The sequence below is a fragment of the Schistosoma haematobium genome, chromosome ZW (genome assembly GCF_000699445.3).
Source record: "Schistosoma haematobium chromosome ZW, whole genome shotgun sequence".
NCBI classification, from domain to species: Eukaryota; Metazoa; Platyhelminthes; class Trematoda; order Strigeidida; family Schistosomatidae; genus Schistosoma; species Schistosoma haematobium.
The window spans coordinates 32,407,512-32,426,875 of record NC_067195.1 but is presented as its reverse complement, the minus strand read 5'-3'; the positions used below and the strand labels follow the sequence as shown (position 1 = coordinate 32,426,875).

At 40.5% G+C, this 19,364-nt stretch overlaps 1 protein-coding gene across 3 annotated transcripts; it reads right to left on the bottom strand.

Moving 5' to 3' along the window:
- Positions 1 to 650: 650 nt before the first annotated feature.
- On the bottom strand, positions 651 to 15,421 carry PDZRN3B (E3 ubiquitin-protein ligase PDZRN3-B). Of its 3 annotated transcripts, XM_051211070.1 has the most exons (5): positions 15,369 to 15,421; positions 6,483 to 6,570; positions 6,342 to 6,450; positions 3,691 to 3,804; positions 651 to 1,349 (listed from the first exon to the last, which is right to left on the bottom strand). In XM_051211070.1, the coding sequence occupies exons 2-5, from the start codon at positions 6,548 to 6,550 to the stop codon at positions 798 to 800; spliced, it is 843 nt and encodes a 280-aa protein (XP_051071103.1). In that variant the 5' UTR covers positions 6,551 to 6,570; positions 15,369 to 15,421; the 3' UTR covers positions 651 to 797. The 3 variants fall into 3 exon arrangements, with proteins under 3 accessions (XP_051071103.1, XP_051071104.1, XP_051071105.1); XM_051211072.1 differs by having other exon boundaries at positions 6,342 to 6,570; positions 15,369 to 15,388; XM_051211071.1 differs by lacking the exon at positions 15,369 to 15,421 and having other exon boundaries at positions 1,484 to 3,804; positions 6,342 to 8,059.
- Between the last annotated feature and the right edge of the window lie 3,943 nt (positions 15,422 to 19,364).

Here is a 19,364-nt window from a genome sequence, read left to right as displayed (position 1 = left end):
TTTGAAGCGAACGGTACTGAGTTCCAGTCCCAGAGTGGACATCAACTCTGAGAAGAAGGTTCATCCAGCTGACGAGCCCCGAATTGGATGACACGCGTTTCCTGGATTCAGCTACTAGCCACCATTTATCTTTGATTATAATATAAGTAATACCTAGAGTCCGGCGTACATACGTATTGACTTTAGCAGTTAACATTGCACATCAAGACAGCCCACAAAATGTTCATCAAGAGAAGCAAACAACGGTGGAATGAGATTTTATCAATACTAACCCTATTGGGCTGATTTACGATAGATTCTTAGAACTTAAACAGAAAATAAATGTCCACTTAAAGCTAATGTGGTATCACAAGATAACTGATTACCTCTTCGGACTTCGCAAACCACGCACCAAACATTCCCAAAAGCAAACAAAGCAGTTCACTCGGTTTAACCTACTGGGGGACCCTTGTTCACAAATAGCGGAAAGCACGCTAAAACTAATGCGTAATTATGCACCTTTTTGGCATCGCTTGTAAGTAGTTTTGCCAGAGACTGAGCGATGTCGGAATTTCGACTGAGTGCAATTCAACTGAGTTGCCATGACGTGACCAACGTAATATTCACCGGTATGCTTGAATTTAATGAAAGAATGAGTATGAGATACACATTCTGATACAACAATTAATGTTTTTTAAACAACATTTAAAAGAAAACATTTCGGATATTTGTGTTTACAAATGTACATATTAGGCAAAAGTTTGAACACTAGTTTGAAATGCTTTGAGAAATCAACCGGAACAGTATTGAATTTAAGTTTATTTTTTACGTCCTCGTTTATTAGGGCTATTCTTGTTTTTATTGTTAGTACTAGAGGACTGAGTTGTAGTATTTGAACCATTTTGTATAAAATCACATAATAACCCACGACTATTAGAATCAGAATTATGGTATAGTCGGAACAAAAGACTGGGTGGTGGAGCAGGCGGTAAATTAGCTTCATCATCACTAACAAGTATAAGACTTTCTTCATGAGCATCGTCGTACGAACTTGAGCCATTTCTTGACTCAATACTATGAATATTGGGACATTGATTACCATCAATAATTCCCTCTGCCGTTGTAATTGTATTCAAAGGAAGTTGTGACTGAAACACAAAACTAACTTTTACTGACGACTGTTGATTATTTTTACAAGATTTCAGATCTAGAGATTGATTGCTATTAACTTGATTTAAGGAAGCTGAGGTATGAGCACGTAGAGCTGGAGGCATAGAACTTGGATTCATGACACATGTTTTCTTATGACCGGGTAAAAGGGATAACTGGCCAATAAAATCACACCCGAGTGCACGCCAAGGACATGCGACCTAAATGGAGAATTAATGTATTGCAAAAATGAATAGTAAAATGAAAAACAAATATTGTTATCACTGAATCCATAACAAATGTATTGGATTTAAGTTTATCGTTGTGACAATTTAAAACAGTATAAACAACTTACTGAGAACAAAAACTGCTCATTGACACAAACATTAGGCTATTTAGTTGGCGAAAATATAGCAGATCCTAATATAGTTGGATTTAGTCTGAGGATAAAGTACGGAGTCGCACTGCTAACCATATCGGGATGTAGTGGCAGTAACGTCTTTCCCATAGAAAGTCAACATCTCGAGATATCCTGATATCAAACAAACGGAAGGAAGGATAAGTGAAATTCAGACTTAAAAATGACACAACCTTTCATTCCTCACGAGCAAACCGAGCTGGTACAAGATTTAAAAACAAAGTCAGTATATATAAACGTGTAGCCGGCCGACTGCAGATGTTTCTTAGCTTGAATGATTAGGCTTCCAAATATATTAAGTGTTCGGCATTAATTTTATGGGTTTACAATCAATAAACATTTTCCCTTACTATGATCAGCCGGGAAGTATTGACAGCTTATAAACCTCTAGCGTTTCGTTCGTTCATGCTCTTCACTATCAATTTGTTTTATTTATTCCTGGATACTTTCATATTTCTGTTACTACTTTTCATTTTCCAAATTTACAAACCGCGCCAACAACTTATGTTTATGGAAAGACATCCCTAGTCTTTTGAAGTCATTTTCCATAACACACAGAGATTCTAATATTCAGGCGCTGTTTTAAATCAGACGCACTAGCCAGAACTCCAAAATCTTGGCATTCGTGAATACGTCTCCGGAACTCGTTCAAAGGATACAAAATTCATTACTTGCAGGATCTAACATGATTAGTAGGACTGATCTATTGAGTTATCACAGGCTACATAGCAAATATTCATCATCCCACTTCTGAACAAAATCCCAACGGACAATCGATCATACATTGACTAAATGGAACTGAAAGTTTCAGGCAGGATTAAAATGGACCCAATTAACCAGACTAATTCGAACAGAAAATACTAAAACAGTCCTTTCTTAATCCTAACCAGCGGAATCGGTAATTGACGGCTTGATATAACCATACTCTGATGATCATTTATTTCAAGTAAGTACCAAACTTTAGACAAAAGTAGAAATACTTTCTAACCTGATGATGACCGCCCCCAACTTAACAGTGAATCTAAATAGATTCTACAGTAATAACCATCTAACAGATGATTCCCCGATAACTCATAATTTAGTCCCAAATATTCTTAAGTGGAAGCATGTATAGATCTAAAAGTGACATAACACAGGAAAACCAGAACTTTATGATTAATTCAAAGATGGAAATGTTAAGAGTGTATATCAAATAGTCGGTGAAAAATTAGTGGGACATGAAAAGGAATTTCGACCATAAAAATGAGAAATAAAAATTATTAATCAATAGTAAACCCTACTGGATCGAGACTTCTTTCAACTCACGTAGAAGCGTTTCGAACAGGAGAAACGTTAGTGTAAGGTGAAAAGTCTGCGAGATAAACTCAACCAGTAATTACTAGTGCATGAAGGACAAAGGAGAGGCAGTGGAAGTAGATATATACTACTTAGAAGTATCAAGGGAATTTATGAAATTAAGCGCTAAATAAATACTAAATTTCGAAGGGTGGCGAGTGATTTCTGTAACGTATGTTATACTGACATTGAGGTCATTTGGATACTTTAAATAAGTTTGCATGTTACATTACGATTACTTTTCCTGAGATAAAAGGTTGATGACCGATCAACAACGCATAAATAAATGATTTACAAACTGCAGAATAGAATGTCTGATATATAGGTCAAATCTTGTAAGTTTTCCCACGTTTGCACAAAATTGTACGATTCATATAAATTTTTTTGAAAGCTATTTTTACAGTAGTTTTTCTTATATAATTACATGAATATTCCAATTTTTGTGAACCTATTTAAAGCATGAATCAAAGTAGTTATATGAAAAATTTTAAACAGGCTTAATGGTTGAGATGTCTGGGCTTTAACCGATGGACATCATGTTAGAAATTCACTCTACATGAACCTGCTCATATATAATAAGTATACATACGGATATGTAATTAGCGAATCAACAATGAATTAGTTTAGTTTCTGATGGAATTTTGCTGTCTGTCTTAATTAAATCCACAGCAGATAACTTTCTCACTGGTTTCATTTCAAGTCTGAAAGAAAAGACAATCTAATCATCAGGAATACGGAACAAAACAATACATTGAAGCAAAAATAGAAACCGTATGATGCTTTGAACCAAATGTAACAAAATGACTTACCATATAATCACCTATTATATTTTCCACAATAAAATCATGATGCATTGATCCTTTTGAAATCGGTTTACGGTCCACCGGACAGTTAGGAGTATTTTGAATCCAGGGCTCAATACACTGAAAGTATATAAAAGTAACTTTGAAGATATTTACCGTTTGGTAAGAACTATCTGGTGTACAGACGATATTTTGTTATGTGCAAAGAATAGATATTAAATGCTAGATGTAAATCAATTTCTTTAGACATAAGAACTACTTCAATATGTGTCACAATAGTGAGGTTGAGACGAAGGTTACGGTCACAAATGGTCGACTTTCGGGTCAAAAATGTGGATCTAAAAATACTGCGAACTAAGTGACGTAACACTTATAAGACGAGGATTAAATGTGCTGGAACTCCAATAACATACATTTTGTATCCAAGTAAATCTAAAAATGGAGAACTAAAATTCGATTTCTAGAAACTAAAAACATTAGTCAAACAGGACTGGTACTTTGACAGGAAACTACCTTTATCATCATAATAAAGTATCCTAAACAACAACGCACAGTATGCACATATGCCCATAAGAGACTGATCAATTTCAGTCCTAAACATCAATGGGAGGATTCAAGTAAAACATTACCAAATGTTTGATGAGTAGTTTACTAATTTCGGTTAGTCAGTTATATTGTCACACATCAGTAATTTTGAGCTAACACTTATTTTCTATTCGAGCAGTGAAATTCTGTCTGGTTTTTGAAAAGAGACATAACTTATCGGAATTTTTGTATGTTGTAATTGGTATTGAATCTTATCAGTGAAAATGAAGTACACGCATGGGGGTAGAAATAATAAATGTCCTAGAAACACGGTTCGTGTGTAGTAGGGCTATTAAATAAACGATAGTATTTGTTTCGAAATACGGGGAAAAGTTACTAGTGTGTGATTCGTCATAATCCTAGTTAGTCGGGGCGTGTATGATCATCGATTTCTGCTTCGATTTCAGTAGGTTAGAAACTGGCATCCGTATATTAAGTCACTGACTGCCGATCTGTGCTGTAGTCGTTATAGGCATATCATCTTGCGTGCTCAGGACGATCATAATTAGTTGTTGCTATTCAGATCAATAAGCCAAATCTTTGCATCCAAAAGAAATATGTAGCCTGGCCAACTAGTTAATAATCAACCTTATAATATGGTGACGTAATTTGATTAATGTTCATTTTATGTCCCAAACATTGTTATTATTATTATTATTATTATTATTATTATTATTATTATTATTATTATTATTATTATTATCAGTTTTTAGGGGTTGTGGAGATTGTTAAGTTTTTGATTGAGATCATGAACTAATTGATGTTAGACCACCATTGAAAACCTGGAAGCACTGGACGGCCGTTTTGTCCTATTGTGGGACTACTCAGCAGTGCGCATCCACGATCCCGCTGGCGGGACTCGAACCCAGGGCCTTCAGTCTCGCGCGCGAACGCTTAACCTACTGGACCACTGAGCCGGCATCCAATGGTGTTCATGTCTAACCTCAACCAATCCACGAGGTTGTGCGACCATCTTCCATTGTACTGAGGTAGACACCTGTTTCTACCCGACACGGATTAGCTCCACTGGTCACGGCTTCTCACCAGAACTCCGAGAATTTTCTCACGAAGCTAGTCACTAGTGAGCACATGGTAATTATCAGTTTTTATGGGTTGTAAAGATTGTTAAGTTTTTGATTGAGATCATGAACCGATTGATGTTAGACCAACATTATTATTACTAATATTATTATTATCTTTACCATTGTTATTATCATCCCTATCATTGTTTTTATTATTATCATTACACTTGATAACCTTTTTGAGGAATTTATTCAGTATCCATCCCTATCCACTATATCTGACCTAATTCATATTATTTTACATATTTCGTAATTTCTGATTTGTAATTACAGTATCCTATCTCTCTCTTACCCCCTGTTGACCATATTTATTATGACCATTTATCCCACAATTTCATTTCGCTTAGAAAGTGATTCAAGTTAACACTTCACATTAGTCATCCCAACATTAACGATTTGATTTTGTATGACAAACAACAATTGATTCACATGTTACAATTTTAAATGATGTACTCTGCCTTAAATCTGGCCAATTTTATGGATTATTAATTTGGATATATAACTGTAAAACCTGATGAGAAATTATTGAAAAGAGTATTCTTCGTTCACGTTAATTGTGTTCGTCTTACTTAAGTTACTGGCCACAGATAGTAAAAAACACGAAATTAAACAAGTAATTATGCGCGTCTAAATTATCACCCGTACGTAATTGGACAACCGAGTCATGTTAGAGTTAGGATTGTTTTCTAATTGAAGCGGTTTCCGGTTGGAGGCCGAAATCAGTAATATGTTACCGTACTTTTTTATTACATCACAAGCTGTCATAACAGAGGTGCATCAGATTGACTACTATATTATTATGAAACCAGTGAATATCGTACTTTATCACTACCTGCATATTTCTTTTCAAAGAACTTGGCAGGAAACGAATAAATGAAATACAATAGCACTACGAAGATAGAACTTTACGAAACAAAAAGAACCTGCAGTTTTATGAATCTCGGAAGTACGATAAGTATTAACATAAAAAGCATTTATTTACAAACTTACATTCTTGCAAAAACTATGACCACAAGGAGCACGTTGGGGGTTACAGAAAGCCTCTTGACATATTGGACAGAATAGATGAGGACTCAAAGCTGACGGATTGACGAACGTTCTAGAAATGTGGAGCGTAGTAAAACTTTTTACCTCTCCTCCGGAAAAAGATCTGACTTTCTAGTGGAAGTTTTTTTGATGGAGCGACGTTGACCAGTCATCGTATGACTAGGCGCACGACCTGGAAAATATCAGATAAGACTTTAGTGAAGCTATTTCGATATGAATTAAAAGTCTGACCAAGGAAAAATTAGAAACGTTAACTTCAAAGCTCTTTCAAGTATAAGCAACTGTTTAGTATGACGAAAACAAGTGATATGATGGATGGAGATCGCCAACCGAAGAAGCAACTACGATGTACAATATACTTGTATTGCTCTGCTGTTGAGAATGGACTCTACAACAGCAAAGCATCAGGTCTATAATGCTACTATCGTAACAAAAGTTTTTTAATACCTATTGTTATGGAAAGCTTTCACAAGTTCAGTTTCAGTGTGTAAAAGACAGTAGGCTAGGTGGCCGGTGTTAGTTCTGGCAATAATGGTCTCTCAGTTAATTGCTTTTGAAAGAGTTGAGGTAATGAATCCCACTTGTTGATGATTCGATGGGAAAGTCTATAGTCAACCGGCCGTTAAGGCCAATATTAATCTGCCTTCTTTTTCAGGTTCCTCGAGAAATACCCTTCCACGGTGTGGGCAGCCGGGAAGTGACATTAGCCCTCATACCCGTAACAGCACACGAGACCAAGTTGGTCACGTTCAAATCCTTCCTACACCTCCTAATACCTCTCTTATCTCCCCGACTAACCCTCCTCACGTCTCTTTATCACTTCTCACCGCTAGGGCAAACGATTCAAATACGCGGGACGTTATTCCTGGTCTCCTGAAACCACGCTCTAAACTTCATGTTGGAGCTTCCTTAGCTAGGACTTTAGAATCTCGCGCCATCGATGTGTGCTGCGTCTCCGAAACGCGCATACAGGATCCGAGTAGCGTCATTCATTTGACATCACTATGTCAAAATAAAGAACCAACTCGATTCACACTTCGTGTATCTGGAAGCCCAGATGCTGCTTCTCGTCAACTCGCCGGCGTAGGTATAGCATTGAGTCCTAGGGCAGAACTAGCTCTCTTAGAGTGGATCCCAGTAGACAGTAGTTTGTGCGCTGTCCGACTAAACGGAACAATAAGGACTCGGAAAGATAGGGACACTCGTCGTTGCCTCTTCGTCGTCTCTGTCTATTCTCCCACTGACTGCAGCTCAGATGATGTAAAAGATGAGTTTTGCAGAAAGCTTTCCGACCTTCTACGAAAAGCTAGGCGCTCTGATGTAGTAATAATGGCCGGTGACTAATGCTCAAGTAGGTAAACTAAGCAAAAGACACCTAGGTGGATTTTATGGTGTCATAGCTCAAAGAACAGATAATGGCGACTGTCTGTTGCAGCTATGCTCAGATAACCGCCTGTTTCTTGCAAATACTAACTTTAAGCATAAGGAAAAACATCTTTTAACATGGCGACCCCATAATTCGTTCCAACGTTGTACCCAAATAGATCACACCGCTATCAGCCACCGATGGAGGGGCTCGATAGAAGACTGTCGCTCATTCTGGAGCACATGCCTAGATTCAGATCAAGCTCTAGTGCGAGCGCGTATTTGCTTGCGTCTTACTGGACGTAAGAAAGACGCTGCAAGGAAACCTCTTAGGGGCCTACTTAATGATAGTCAAGCTGAGAGTATATTTCAGGAACAACTAGGAAAACAGTCAGGCAGCCATGTAGGTGAAGCCCACCCCAAGGCAGCATGGAATCATATCCGAAAACCTGTGGAAACATCAGTGATATCTGCTAGTACGGTAAACCGTAAGGTTAGGGAACAACGCTGGATCTCAGCAGCATCAACCGCACTGATAGATGCTCGAAAACTAATTCCATCTGGATCTGAACATAATGAAGAGCGGAGTCAGCTTAAGCGCAAGCTGACAAGAAGCCTACGCAATGATCGCGAACAGTGGTGGGTAGCGAAAGCAAGAGAGATGGAAAAGGCGGCGGCAATAGGAAATAGCAGGCAATTGTTCAGACTTGTTAAGGAAACCGGTATTAGGAACAATCTCAGAGAAAGATGGACACATTATACATTCTCAATCCAGGAGATTGGATCGATGGGCAGAACACTTTAGGGGTCAGTCCAACTGGCCTTCAGCCACACTTCGGTTTCCCACGATCTCCAGTCGACCTGAATGGCAAGTTAATGAAGGTCCTCCGACTCTTTATGAAGTTGAAAAAGCTATCGGAAATCTGAAGCGAGGGAGAGCAGCAGGCCCTGACAGGTTTACTCCTGAGATTTTTAAGGATGGTGGTCCAGTATTAGCAGTGAGATTAACTGAGGTCTTAGGTAGAATTTGGGAACTGGACGCAATCCCATCTAACTGGTCTCAATCACTGATTGTGCCAGTCTTTAAGAAAGGACAAAAGTCCTCTTGTGACAATCACAGAGGAATCAGTTTGACTAATAGTGTCTAAAATGTTAGCTTCAATAATACTTCGACGCCTAACTAAAGCTCGTGAAGAGCAGACTAGAGAAAACCAGGCTGGTTTTCGACCTGGACGTGTTTGTCACCGAAAGGAGTACCAAAGAAGTACATTAACCTTGTAAAGGCTCTCTACTCCAACACAACTGGTAGAGTGAGGGCTTATGGCGAACTGTCATCAGAATTGACTACCTCAAGTGGTTTTTGTCAGGGCTGCCCACTATCTCCATTCTTGTTTAACTTTGTCGTTGACGTACTTTTAGAGATAACACTTTCCTCATCTAAATTTCCAGGGGTTGAACTTCTACCAGGAGATTCACTTGTTGACTTAGAATATGCCGATGACATAGTTCTATTTGGTGAAGACGCTGACAAAATGCAGAGTCTTCTGACCACTCTAAGCAACAATGCAAGCATGTTCGGGATGCGATTCTCCCCCTCGAAATGCAAAATGTTGCTTCAGGATTGGGTTGCATCGAAACCCGAACTAATGATAGGGAGTGAAGTAGTTGAAGGTGTCGACCGCTTCACCTATCTTGGAAGTCTCATCAGCCCTTGTGGTCTGGTGTTTGACGAAATTTCAGCACGGATACAGAAAGCTCGACTAGCTTTTACCAACTTGCGTCATTTATGGCGTAGGCGAGATATCCGTCTGCTAACCAAATGACGGGTTTACTGTGCAGCAGTTCGTTCCGTCCTACTTTATAGCAGTGAAACATGGCCGATAAGAGTAGAGGATATTCGTAGGTTACTAGTATTTGATCATAGGTGTCTTCGAAACATTGCTCGTATATCCTGGGACCATCGAGTAAGTAATGCAGTTGTTAGGAAACGGGTACTAGGTATGGATGGCAAATCAATTGATGAAGTAGTGAAACTTCATCAGTTGAGATGGCTGGGATATGTGTTACGTATGCTCAACCACCGACTGCCCCGACGTGCGATGTTCAATGGTATAGAAGTAGGTTGGAAGAAAGCTAGGGGCGGCCAGACCAAAACATGGCACAAGTTCATGAAGTCACTGACAATTGGACTGAGCCATGTTGGTAGGTGTAGACTACGTGGTTGGAGACCGCGAGATGAAAGGAACCGATGGTTAGAGACCTTGAATGACGTGGCTCAAAATCGTTTGCAATGGCGCAGGTGCATCCATTCTTTGTGTTCTCACAAATTCTAATCTTCTGAATTCTTCATGTCCCTTATTTTCTTTTCAAATTTATTTATACTCCTTGAATAACATCTTCAAACCCTATAGAGCGAATCTGTACACTTATATTAGATCGCTTATTAAGCAAGCTTCGAGTATTTGTGTAACGAGTCAAAAGCCTATTTAAATAGCTTCGTGCTGCACCTATGGACGCTTCGGTATCATTCTCTGTCGAGTCGTCACAACCCGAAAATCTACAATTCCGAGGTTCTTTCTACCAGCATCTAACCTAAGTTTTGGTTCATTTTTGGGTTCTCATTTTTTTACACGGTCTGCGAGCGACAAGTCCTTACGGACAAAAACCTCTGACCGCTTTAGCTTCTATCTATTGTGTAGTATTAAGTTTCGTTCATTGAGGGGCTTAAATACTACTTTAAGCAGCTTCGTTTGATTCTGTTTCAAGTTCATTCGGCTATTTAGTCCATACACCTTTGACAAGTAACTCCGCAGATATCCTGAGGCTGTTTTATCAACCAAATTTCATGCACAAAACGAGTTTTATGTTTTGAACTTCCACTCTCCTTCATTCTATGAAGGATAACTGACCTGTCACTATGACCAGTCCTTAATTTCTCGGGTAATTTTCAGGGAGTTCGCTTCTGTAGCTTTGTTTAGTTTCTCGTTCTCGACGCGTACTCATTCGAGAACTTCGCTGGAGTGGCAACCACAGTCGCGTCAAACATACAGTGGGATTCAAGGAGAATATCGACGACTTGGGCGGTCAGGTTATTTTTCTGCTAGAAACAGATCTAGTCATGCGACAAGGTTTTTTTAGGCGCTTCCTGCTGGTTACCATTTGGAGGATGGGGAACAGCAGAAACTTTGTTTCATGAGCTATTATTTAGGACAGACCTCTCTAGAGTCAATCTTTCCTCTGTGTATTCAGCTTGTGCCATGACTTTCTGTGTTCTCATTCGGCTGTTGTTAATTGCTATCTTCTTGTTCTCCCTTTCTTGAATTCTGCCTTGGGTTTCGATAGAGATCCATTCCACATGATGATGTTTCTTGCGGCCCAGAACTTCCTGACACGTGGAAGTTAGTACTTCTTTGATCCCTTTCCAGTTGTCCCCCATAGTAGTTTCTTCCTCTTTGAGTAAATCTTGTAAGGCTTGGAACCTGTTGTTGAGAGTCCCTCGAAGTATTCTGTGCCTCTGTTCTCGAATCATAGTGATTGTCCTGCCTTTTTGTTCCCGACCTTTGTTGCTACACTGAGGTGGTGGTCGGGCTTGTCTATCGTAACAAACCAGTCGAGCTATACTGGCTGGAACAATCGTTCCTCAAGGTCCTACCATGCTAGACAGGTCAGTTAACGAGCGGTAAGACTAAAACCAACAAACCCAAGGTCTGAGGACGAAGTCGTACTGTTGACTGTACAGAGGTGTGACGGCAGTAAGGTGTTCCTCTCAGAAAACCCGCATAACAGTGATGCTGCCTCCCCACAAAGAGGGATGAGGTTAGAAAAGGTCGACCCTAAAAATGCACACCTCGCCTTATCCCACGGATTTCCTTCTCCGGCGGTAAGGTCTCAATAAGTACGGAGCTAACACGAAAATTGCCCACAAAAAGGTCGTGTGTGACCGACCTCAAGCAGTTGTCCCTTGGGTACTGTGGTCACGCTCTTAGTTCACTAAGACCACCTCTAACCCAATTTCCTTTTCAGGTACCTCCAGAGGAACCCTTCCACGGTGTGGGAAATCGGGAAGTGATAACTATCCTCATACCTCTAACAGTACTCAAGATCACTGTATTCATGATCAATCACTCTCTTCAATTCCTATTATTACTCCTACCTCGACTTTCAACTCTAATCTTCCTCTCTTACTTCCTCCTCAAGTGTCACCATGGCCAACGATTCTAGTGCGTAAAACCCTGTCCCAGGTCTACTAAAACCTCGCTCCAAACTACACATTGGAGCCTTCAACGTATGCACTGTGTATCAAGTCGGCCACAGGCCTCCTTGGCTAAAACCCTAGAATCTTGTACCATTGGTGTATGATATGTCTCCGAAACACGTATACAAGATCCTAGTGTGGTTATTCACTTGACCTCACTTCACCAAAACGGAGAGCCTACGAGATAAACCCTCCGCGTATCTGGAGACCCGATAGGTAGTTCTTTTGGACTGGCAGGTTAGGCGTAGCACTAAGTACGAGGGCAGAACAAGCACTATTAGAGTGGATCCCCGTTAACAGTCGTCTATGTGCTGTTCGTCTAAACGGCTCTGTAAGAATTCACTCCCACTAACTGCAGCCCAGGTCAAATGAAAGATGACTTTTACATAAAGCCTCCTGAACTTCTTCATACAACTAAACGCTCACACATAGTACTTGTAGCAGGTGACTTTAATGCCTAGGAAGGTAGCTTAAACCGAACAGAAAGACATTCAAGTGGGTATTTTAGTATTCCGGCACAACGAACAGATAATGGTGATCGTCTATTGCAACTGTGCTCAGACAATCGTTTGTTTTTAGCAAACACTAACTTTAAGCACAGAGAGAGAGACATCGTCTAACATGGCGACCACCTGCACCAAACCAACGATGGACTCAAATAGACCGTATTGCCATCATTCATTGTTGAAGAGGCTCGATAGAAGATTGTCGTTAGTTCTGGAATACCTGTTTGGATTCCGACCATGCTTTAGTACGCGCAAGCGTTTGCTTGCTCCTCATTGGACGCAGGAAAGCCGCACTAAGATGAGTCATTAGAATTAAACTAAGTAACGAGAAAGCCGAAAGTAGATTCCATGAACAACTGAGGTCATACTTAGGTAGTTCTGACAATGAGGCTCACTCAGATGTAGCTTGGAAAGATATACAAACAGCTGTGGAAACAGCAGTGACATCTATCAGTGATTTAAACCAGAGTTACAAAAAGTTAATGGATTTCTTCTAGGTCTATTGCACTGATGGATTTTCGTAAACTCATCCCATCAGGCTCTGAACACGATGATAAGCGAAAGCAAATCAGATCTAGGTTAACCAAAAGTCTAAGGAACGACCGTGAGCAGTGGTGTGCATCGAAAGCAAAAGAGATGGAAAAGGCGGCGGCTATAGGGAACACAAGACAGCTCTACAGACTAATAGAAGAAACTGGAATTAATAAGTCAAGTGTAAGTCAGACTATTTCGGAAAAAGACGAAACCCTCATCTGCTCTCAGTCCAGACGTTTGCAACGATGGGCGGAACACTTTAAGGAGCAGTTCAGATGGCCTTCAGCTACTCTATAACTACCCTCCATTCTCAGACAGTGTGAATGGAACATTGAAGTAGGTCCCCCAACTCTAGCAGAAGTTCAAAAGGCTATAGTTAATCTGAAACGAGGAAGGGCAGCTGGTCCAGATGGATTGGCTCCAGAGGTCTTTAAGGATGGTGGTCAAATTTTAGCGATTAGGTTGACTAATATTTTAACTAAGATTTGGGAGTTAGACGTTATTCCATCTGACTGGTCACAATCACTTATCGTCCGAATATATAAGAGAGGGTTAAAATCATCCTGTGATAACCATAGAGGGATTAGTTTAACTAATATAGTATCTAAAATACTAGCCTCGATAATTATCAGACGCCTAACTAAGACTCGTGAACTGCAAACACGAGAGAATCAAGCTGGCTTCAGACCTGGTCGTGGCTGCATCGACCACATATTCACCATTCGTCAGGTTCTAGAACATAGGCATACTTATCGGCGTCCGACAATGGTGGTCTTTCTTGACTTAAAAACAGCACTTGACTCGATAGACCCCGAGATTCGGTGGCAGTGTCTGTCATTGAAAGGCGTACCTCAGAATTACATAAACCTTGTGAAGGCTCTTCACTCGAACACTACCAGTCGAGTCAGAGATTACGGCGAACTGTCATCTGCTTTTGCAACCTCAAGTGGTGTCCGTCAAGGCTGTCCACTTTCCCCATCTTTGTTTAACTTCATCATAGACCTATTGATGGAAACAATGTTCTCGTCGACTGAATTCTCAGATATTGATCTTCCACGAGGTGCACTTATCGACTTAGAATACGCAGATGACATAGTCTTGTTTGGTGAAGACGTTGATAAAAAGCAGAGTCTTTTGGTAGCACTAAACAACAATGCCAGGATGTTTGGGATGCATTTCTCCACATCTAAATGCAAGTTGTTGCGTCAGGACTGGTCTGCGTCAACACCTGAACTAAGGATAGGGAGTGCAGTAGTCCTACGTTGTAGCTGACTGACTGTAAGTCAACTGTTACTGATCATAGTTGAGGTGACTTCACATCGATTTGTGTATCGACATGGCAAGTACTGTCTGATGTATCTCCACCTCGTTTGCTAATACATTTTTTAGCAGCATTTACCATCAGAATGCCCTCGGTCAGCAAGCTATTTGCATCCGAGCAGCACGGCTAACAAAACCACACGCAAACATGTTTACTAGACCGTTTGAAAGCCCCAGGCGTTATATTCGTACAAACTTCGTGGTACCATCCTTTGTACTAGTCGCACTGCATGCCGCTTTCAAGGATGTATCGACAGCCTGGGTGTTGGCATATGCTTTTCTTGCAGGTCTAGCCACTAAACAGAGGTTCTGGAGAAGAAATCAGATACAATAATACCCAGAGATAAAAGAAATTGGTGACCAAAAAAAGTGGGAAACTGAAAATTATTAGCAACAAAAGTGCTAATAAGTACAATAAAAACAAAATTCTCAAAATTATCGACAACAAACGAATATAGAAACAAAAACGATACTCTTATCGAGTACTTTGACCGAAATAAATTAAAGTGAAAAGAGAAATCCATGCCAGGACTAACACAGGCCATCAGGCCTCCTGTCTTTCCCAAACTGAAACTGATAAGTAATCAATTGTCTAAACAAGAGCTGTTTTGACAGGTGAAAATAGACTGGTCTACTTCCTGAGTTTGATTTATATTTTAAACGGACTGAAAGGTCTTTAATAAGATTTCCCAATCATTTCCAAGGTTTTACAGGATATGTATTCAGATTTCACTCCTTGACGAAGTATTTCAACGCAAAGCTAACACGTTTACCAAATATATACTTGGTTTGCTCACAGTTTTAAGCCATATTATCTCAATAGTATTTCAGCATTTTAGTTTGTATAATTAATACATACAGAATTCTGGTAGTTAGGTTGGAAATTACAATAATTCTGACAATCACGTGATTACTAATAATCACCCTATTACCAAAACAGTCGCAAGAAACTACCACAATCTCGAATTACAATTCACCAACTTAACATACTGAACAGTTTAAAACTGACTGAAATGAGCGCAAACTGGCAACAATTACAAGTCCATTTCAATATCCAATATTCAAAGAGCCCGACGTGACCTGGTACACCAAATTGTAAACTGTGAGTCTGTTCCTATTTGGAATTCTGTATATTATTGCCCTATATTATTTTTTTGTATATTGTGATATTCTTTCCCGTGTTTTTGATATATATACTTTTTCACTCGTTCATTAATGAACGAGAATTCTCGTACTTGGTATTGCACCATGACGAAACAGACACCCAAGGTGCTTAAGCTGTAGACTGTCCTCACCTTCCTCTCAGTTATTGCCCTTCTGGCCAGACAACATCGAAGCCTGGTTCTGCTACGCAGAAGCCGACTTTTACGAGCAAGGTGTGAACGACACACGTGCACAATTCTCGCAGTAGTCAAGGCACTACCACGGTGAATTCAACAGGTACGTAACACCTGGCATGTTAACTAGTGATGCGATCTGTCTCTAGATCACGGGAGACTGATAACCCCGGCTGGTGCTGATATCATAACCAGTATGGAAAGTCCTCCAGAAATTGCAGAAAACCCTGCAATTCTTCCAACTCAAAATCGACCGACACGAAAAACAATTCGAGAAACTTCCAAGCCGTCACACGTTAAAGGCAACCATAGCCGGAGAACATAACTGTCTGTTATACGTCACAGATGTGACAACGAGAGTTCGCTACCTCGTCGACACTGGCGCATAAGTTAGCGTTCTTCCAGCAAGGTACGTTTATCTTAACATGGGTTTACGCAAACCCATCTACTGGATTTTCGTTGTTACAGGTGTTTTCATGCCAATCATTGGTATAGACCTACTACAGCACCACAATTTAATCATCGATACGCGAAAACGGAGGCTAGTAGACGGAAACACCAATTTACCTGTTTGCGTAACCTCTTTTTCTGGTTACAGATTATCTCCAGTCACAATTAAGCCCATGATAGAACAATTCTATCAACCACTACTCGGCAAGTATTCTGGCATATACCAAACACAACCGAAATCGCCATGTGTAACCAGCACATCACGACTACAGGACCACCTGTATTCCCTAAAGCACGCCGACTAGCCTCTGAAAAGCTAAGGATGGCGAAAAACGAATTCGTCCACATGATAGACTTTGGTATCATAAGACCGTCAAACAGCCCATGGGCATCTCCGTTACACATGGTCCCTAAAAAGAACAGCAACGATTGGCGTCCAACTGGTGACTATCGGCGATTAAATGCGAAAACCATTCCCGATCGTTCCACGTTGCCCCACATTCACGATTTTACAGCTACCTTGAAAGGTACAACTGTCTTTTCGAAAATCGACTTGGTTAAAGCGTATAACCAAATCCCTGTGGCTACAGACGATATACCGAAGACAGAGATCATTACTGCCTTTGGACTTTGAATTTTTGTGAATGCCCTTCGGTCTACGAAATGCTGCCCAAACATTCCAAAGGTTCATAGGCGACGTTTTCCGAGGTCTCAACTTCGTACATGCGTATTTTGACGACTGCCTAATCGCAATTCCGGACAGAGAATCGCATCTGAAGCATCTGGATCTCGTTTTCGACCGACTACAAAAGCATGGCATTACTGTAAACGTTCAAAAATGCCAAGTCGGAACCGACTCATTAGACTTTCTAGGACACACCATAGATGCGCAAGGCATTCGACCACTTGGGACCAAAGTGGCGGCCATTCTGGATCACCCAGAACCGACCACGATCAAGCAATTACGAACATTTAACGGCCTTGTAAGTTTCTATAGACGATTCATACCGAAATGCGCATTACTCATGAAACCACTGACAAACCAACTTCGTGGAAATTCGAAATCCATCACTCTAGACGGCACCGCGCGAAAAGCATTCTCCACAATTAAGGAAATTATCACTGAAGCAACAATGCTTGCACATCAGGACACTCAAGCACCCATTAGCATCGCGGTAGACGCATCTGACTGGGCAATCAGAGGAGTCTTACAACAATGGGTCAACCACTCTTGGCAACCTTTGGCATTTTTCTCTAGACGGTTGCTGGACACTGAATCGGGGTACAGCACATTCAGTAGGGAACTCCTAGCTATGTATTGTGCTGTACAGCATTTTCAACACTCTTTCGAAGGCTGTGAATTCACACTTTTTACTGACCATAAACCTCTTACTTTCTCTTTCAGCTCCTCTTCGGACAAGTACTCTCCCCGTGAGTCTCGACAACTGGACTACATTTCGCAGTTTACTTCAGATATTCAACACATCTCTGGAGCAAACAATGTAGTTGCAGACGCCTTATCTCGCATAACTTCCTTGAACAGTTTCCAAGGAATCGACCTTCTTAAACTCGCCGAGCTTCAAAAAGAAGACACTGATCTTCAGCACGAGTTATCGTCTACAACTCTCAAGTTACGCATCAAACAGATGGTAACGGGTAAGAAAATCTTACTGTGTGACACATTTACAGGTAGGGATCGCCCAATCGTGCCGAAACATTATCGATGCGACGTCTTCAATACATTGCACAAACCTTCTCATCCAGGTGTTCGTGCAACCATCAGGCTTATAGCAGAACGGCTTTGCTGGCCTGGCATGAATAAAGATGTGAGGGAGTGGGCACGCTCCTGTGTAAGCTGCCAAAATTCTAAGGTTATCAGACACATTAAATGTCCCTTAGGCTCTTTCAAAACTCCCGACACTCGTTTCGACAATGTTCATCTGGATTTGGTAGGACCTCTACCAGATTCAAATGGATACCCTTATCTCTTATCCTGCGTAGACCGTTTCAATCAATGGTCAGAAGCAGTACCTATCAAGGACATCAGTGCTGAAACCGTGGCCCACGCCTTCGTCGAACGATGGGTAGCAAACTTCGACTGCTCTTCAACCATCACTATAGATCGTGGACGCCAGTTCGAATCTGGACTCTTCCGTTGTCTGACCGTACAAGGAAATGCTACTCTAAATGGAGACGAATAAAACTGTCGACGATTACGTTTAAAATTTGCTAGAAAGGCATTTTTGTAACATTTAGAATAAGACTTTTATTATGGAGTACCAGCACTCCTGAATCTTTTTCAACTAGGGATACTTCTAGAGATGAGCTGTCCAAGTTCTAACTGTAGTCTGCAACATGCCTCAGATGGTCTATGTCACACTTTAAAGTGTTAAAGGCAAGTCCGTTGTCGTCTGCTTAACTTTGAAGTCGAGCCAGATCCTCCTGAAGTGCCAGTATATCCTCTTGGTTGTGTATCTCTCTCCAAAGTTTCACATCATCAGTAACACGTAATGAGCCAGACGATACCTGTTGTGGAAGATCGTTTATATGAATCAAGTCCACCTGTTTTAAATTGTCCTGTAATGCTGACACATTCAACCGTTTGAAATTCAAGCACCTGTTATGGTGGGATGTCTTAGCTCATTTTTACTAATAAAACTAAAGGCTATGACGTTGTGATCGCTTATCTTCAAGGGAACCAGGATTGCGAGGTTGTCAATTAAGAATTCTTCTTTTGTAAACATACCGTGTAGAAGGCCGAGAATTAATAATAATAATAATAATAATAATAATAACAATTCGTTCTCAAATAACAGTTTGTTACATGAGGCATACCAGTTTACAGGCAAGATCAAATTTTTACAAATGATACAATATCCACTGTATTAAATTACTCAGCTGGGTTGATAATATAAAAGATATGAATGTAGATGGTTTTAGTCAGTATCACCGTCGGGGCGCTTCAGGAAAGTTGCGTTGCGAATGTGCAACTGATGGTCAAGGATAGGTCCGTTGAAGTTATGAGCTTCTAGAAATCGCAGCCTTATGTCCCTTTGGAATATCCAAGGCTTTAAGGATGGTGCAGGATGAAGTCACCCGTTCCATATCTCAAGGGGGCTGAAAGAGGGAGCAAGTAAAAGAAAGGACGAGAGGCAGAGTAGCCAATATTCACGAAGGAATGTTTAAGGTATGATTACTC

What these genes read in the sequence shown, in the direction of transcription:
- PDZRN3B (XM_051211070.1), bottom strand. Translation starts at nt 6,550, where the DNA reads ATGACTGGTCAACGTCGCTCCATCAAAAAAACTTCCACTAGAAAGTCA. An exon ending in GTCATAGTTTTTGCAAGAAT is followed by an intron (nt 3,805 to 6,341) that starts GTAAGTTTGTAA and finishes ATATACTTTCAG; the next exon opens with TGTATTGAGCCCTGGATTCA. An exon ending in ATATAATAGGTGATTATATG is followed by an intron (nt 1,350 to 3,690) that starts GTAAGTCATTTT and finishes TTCTCCATTTAG; the next exon opens with GTCGCATGTCCTTGGCGTGC.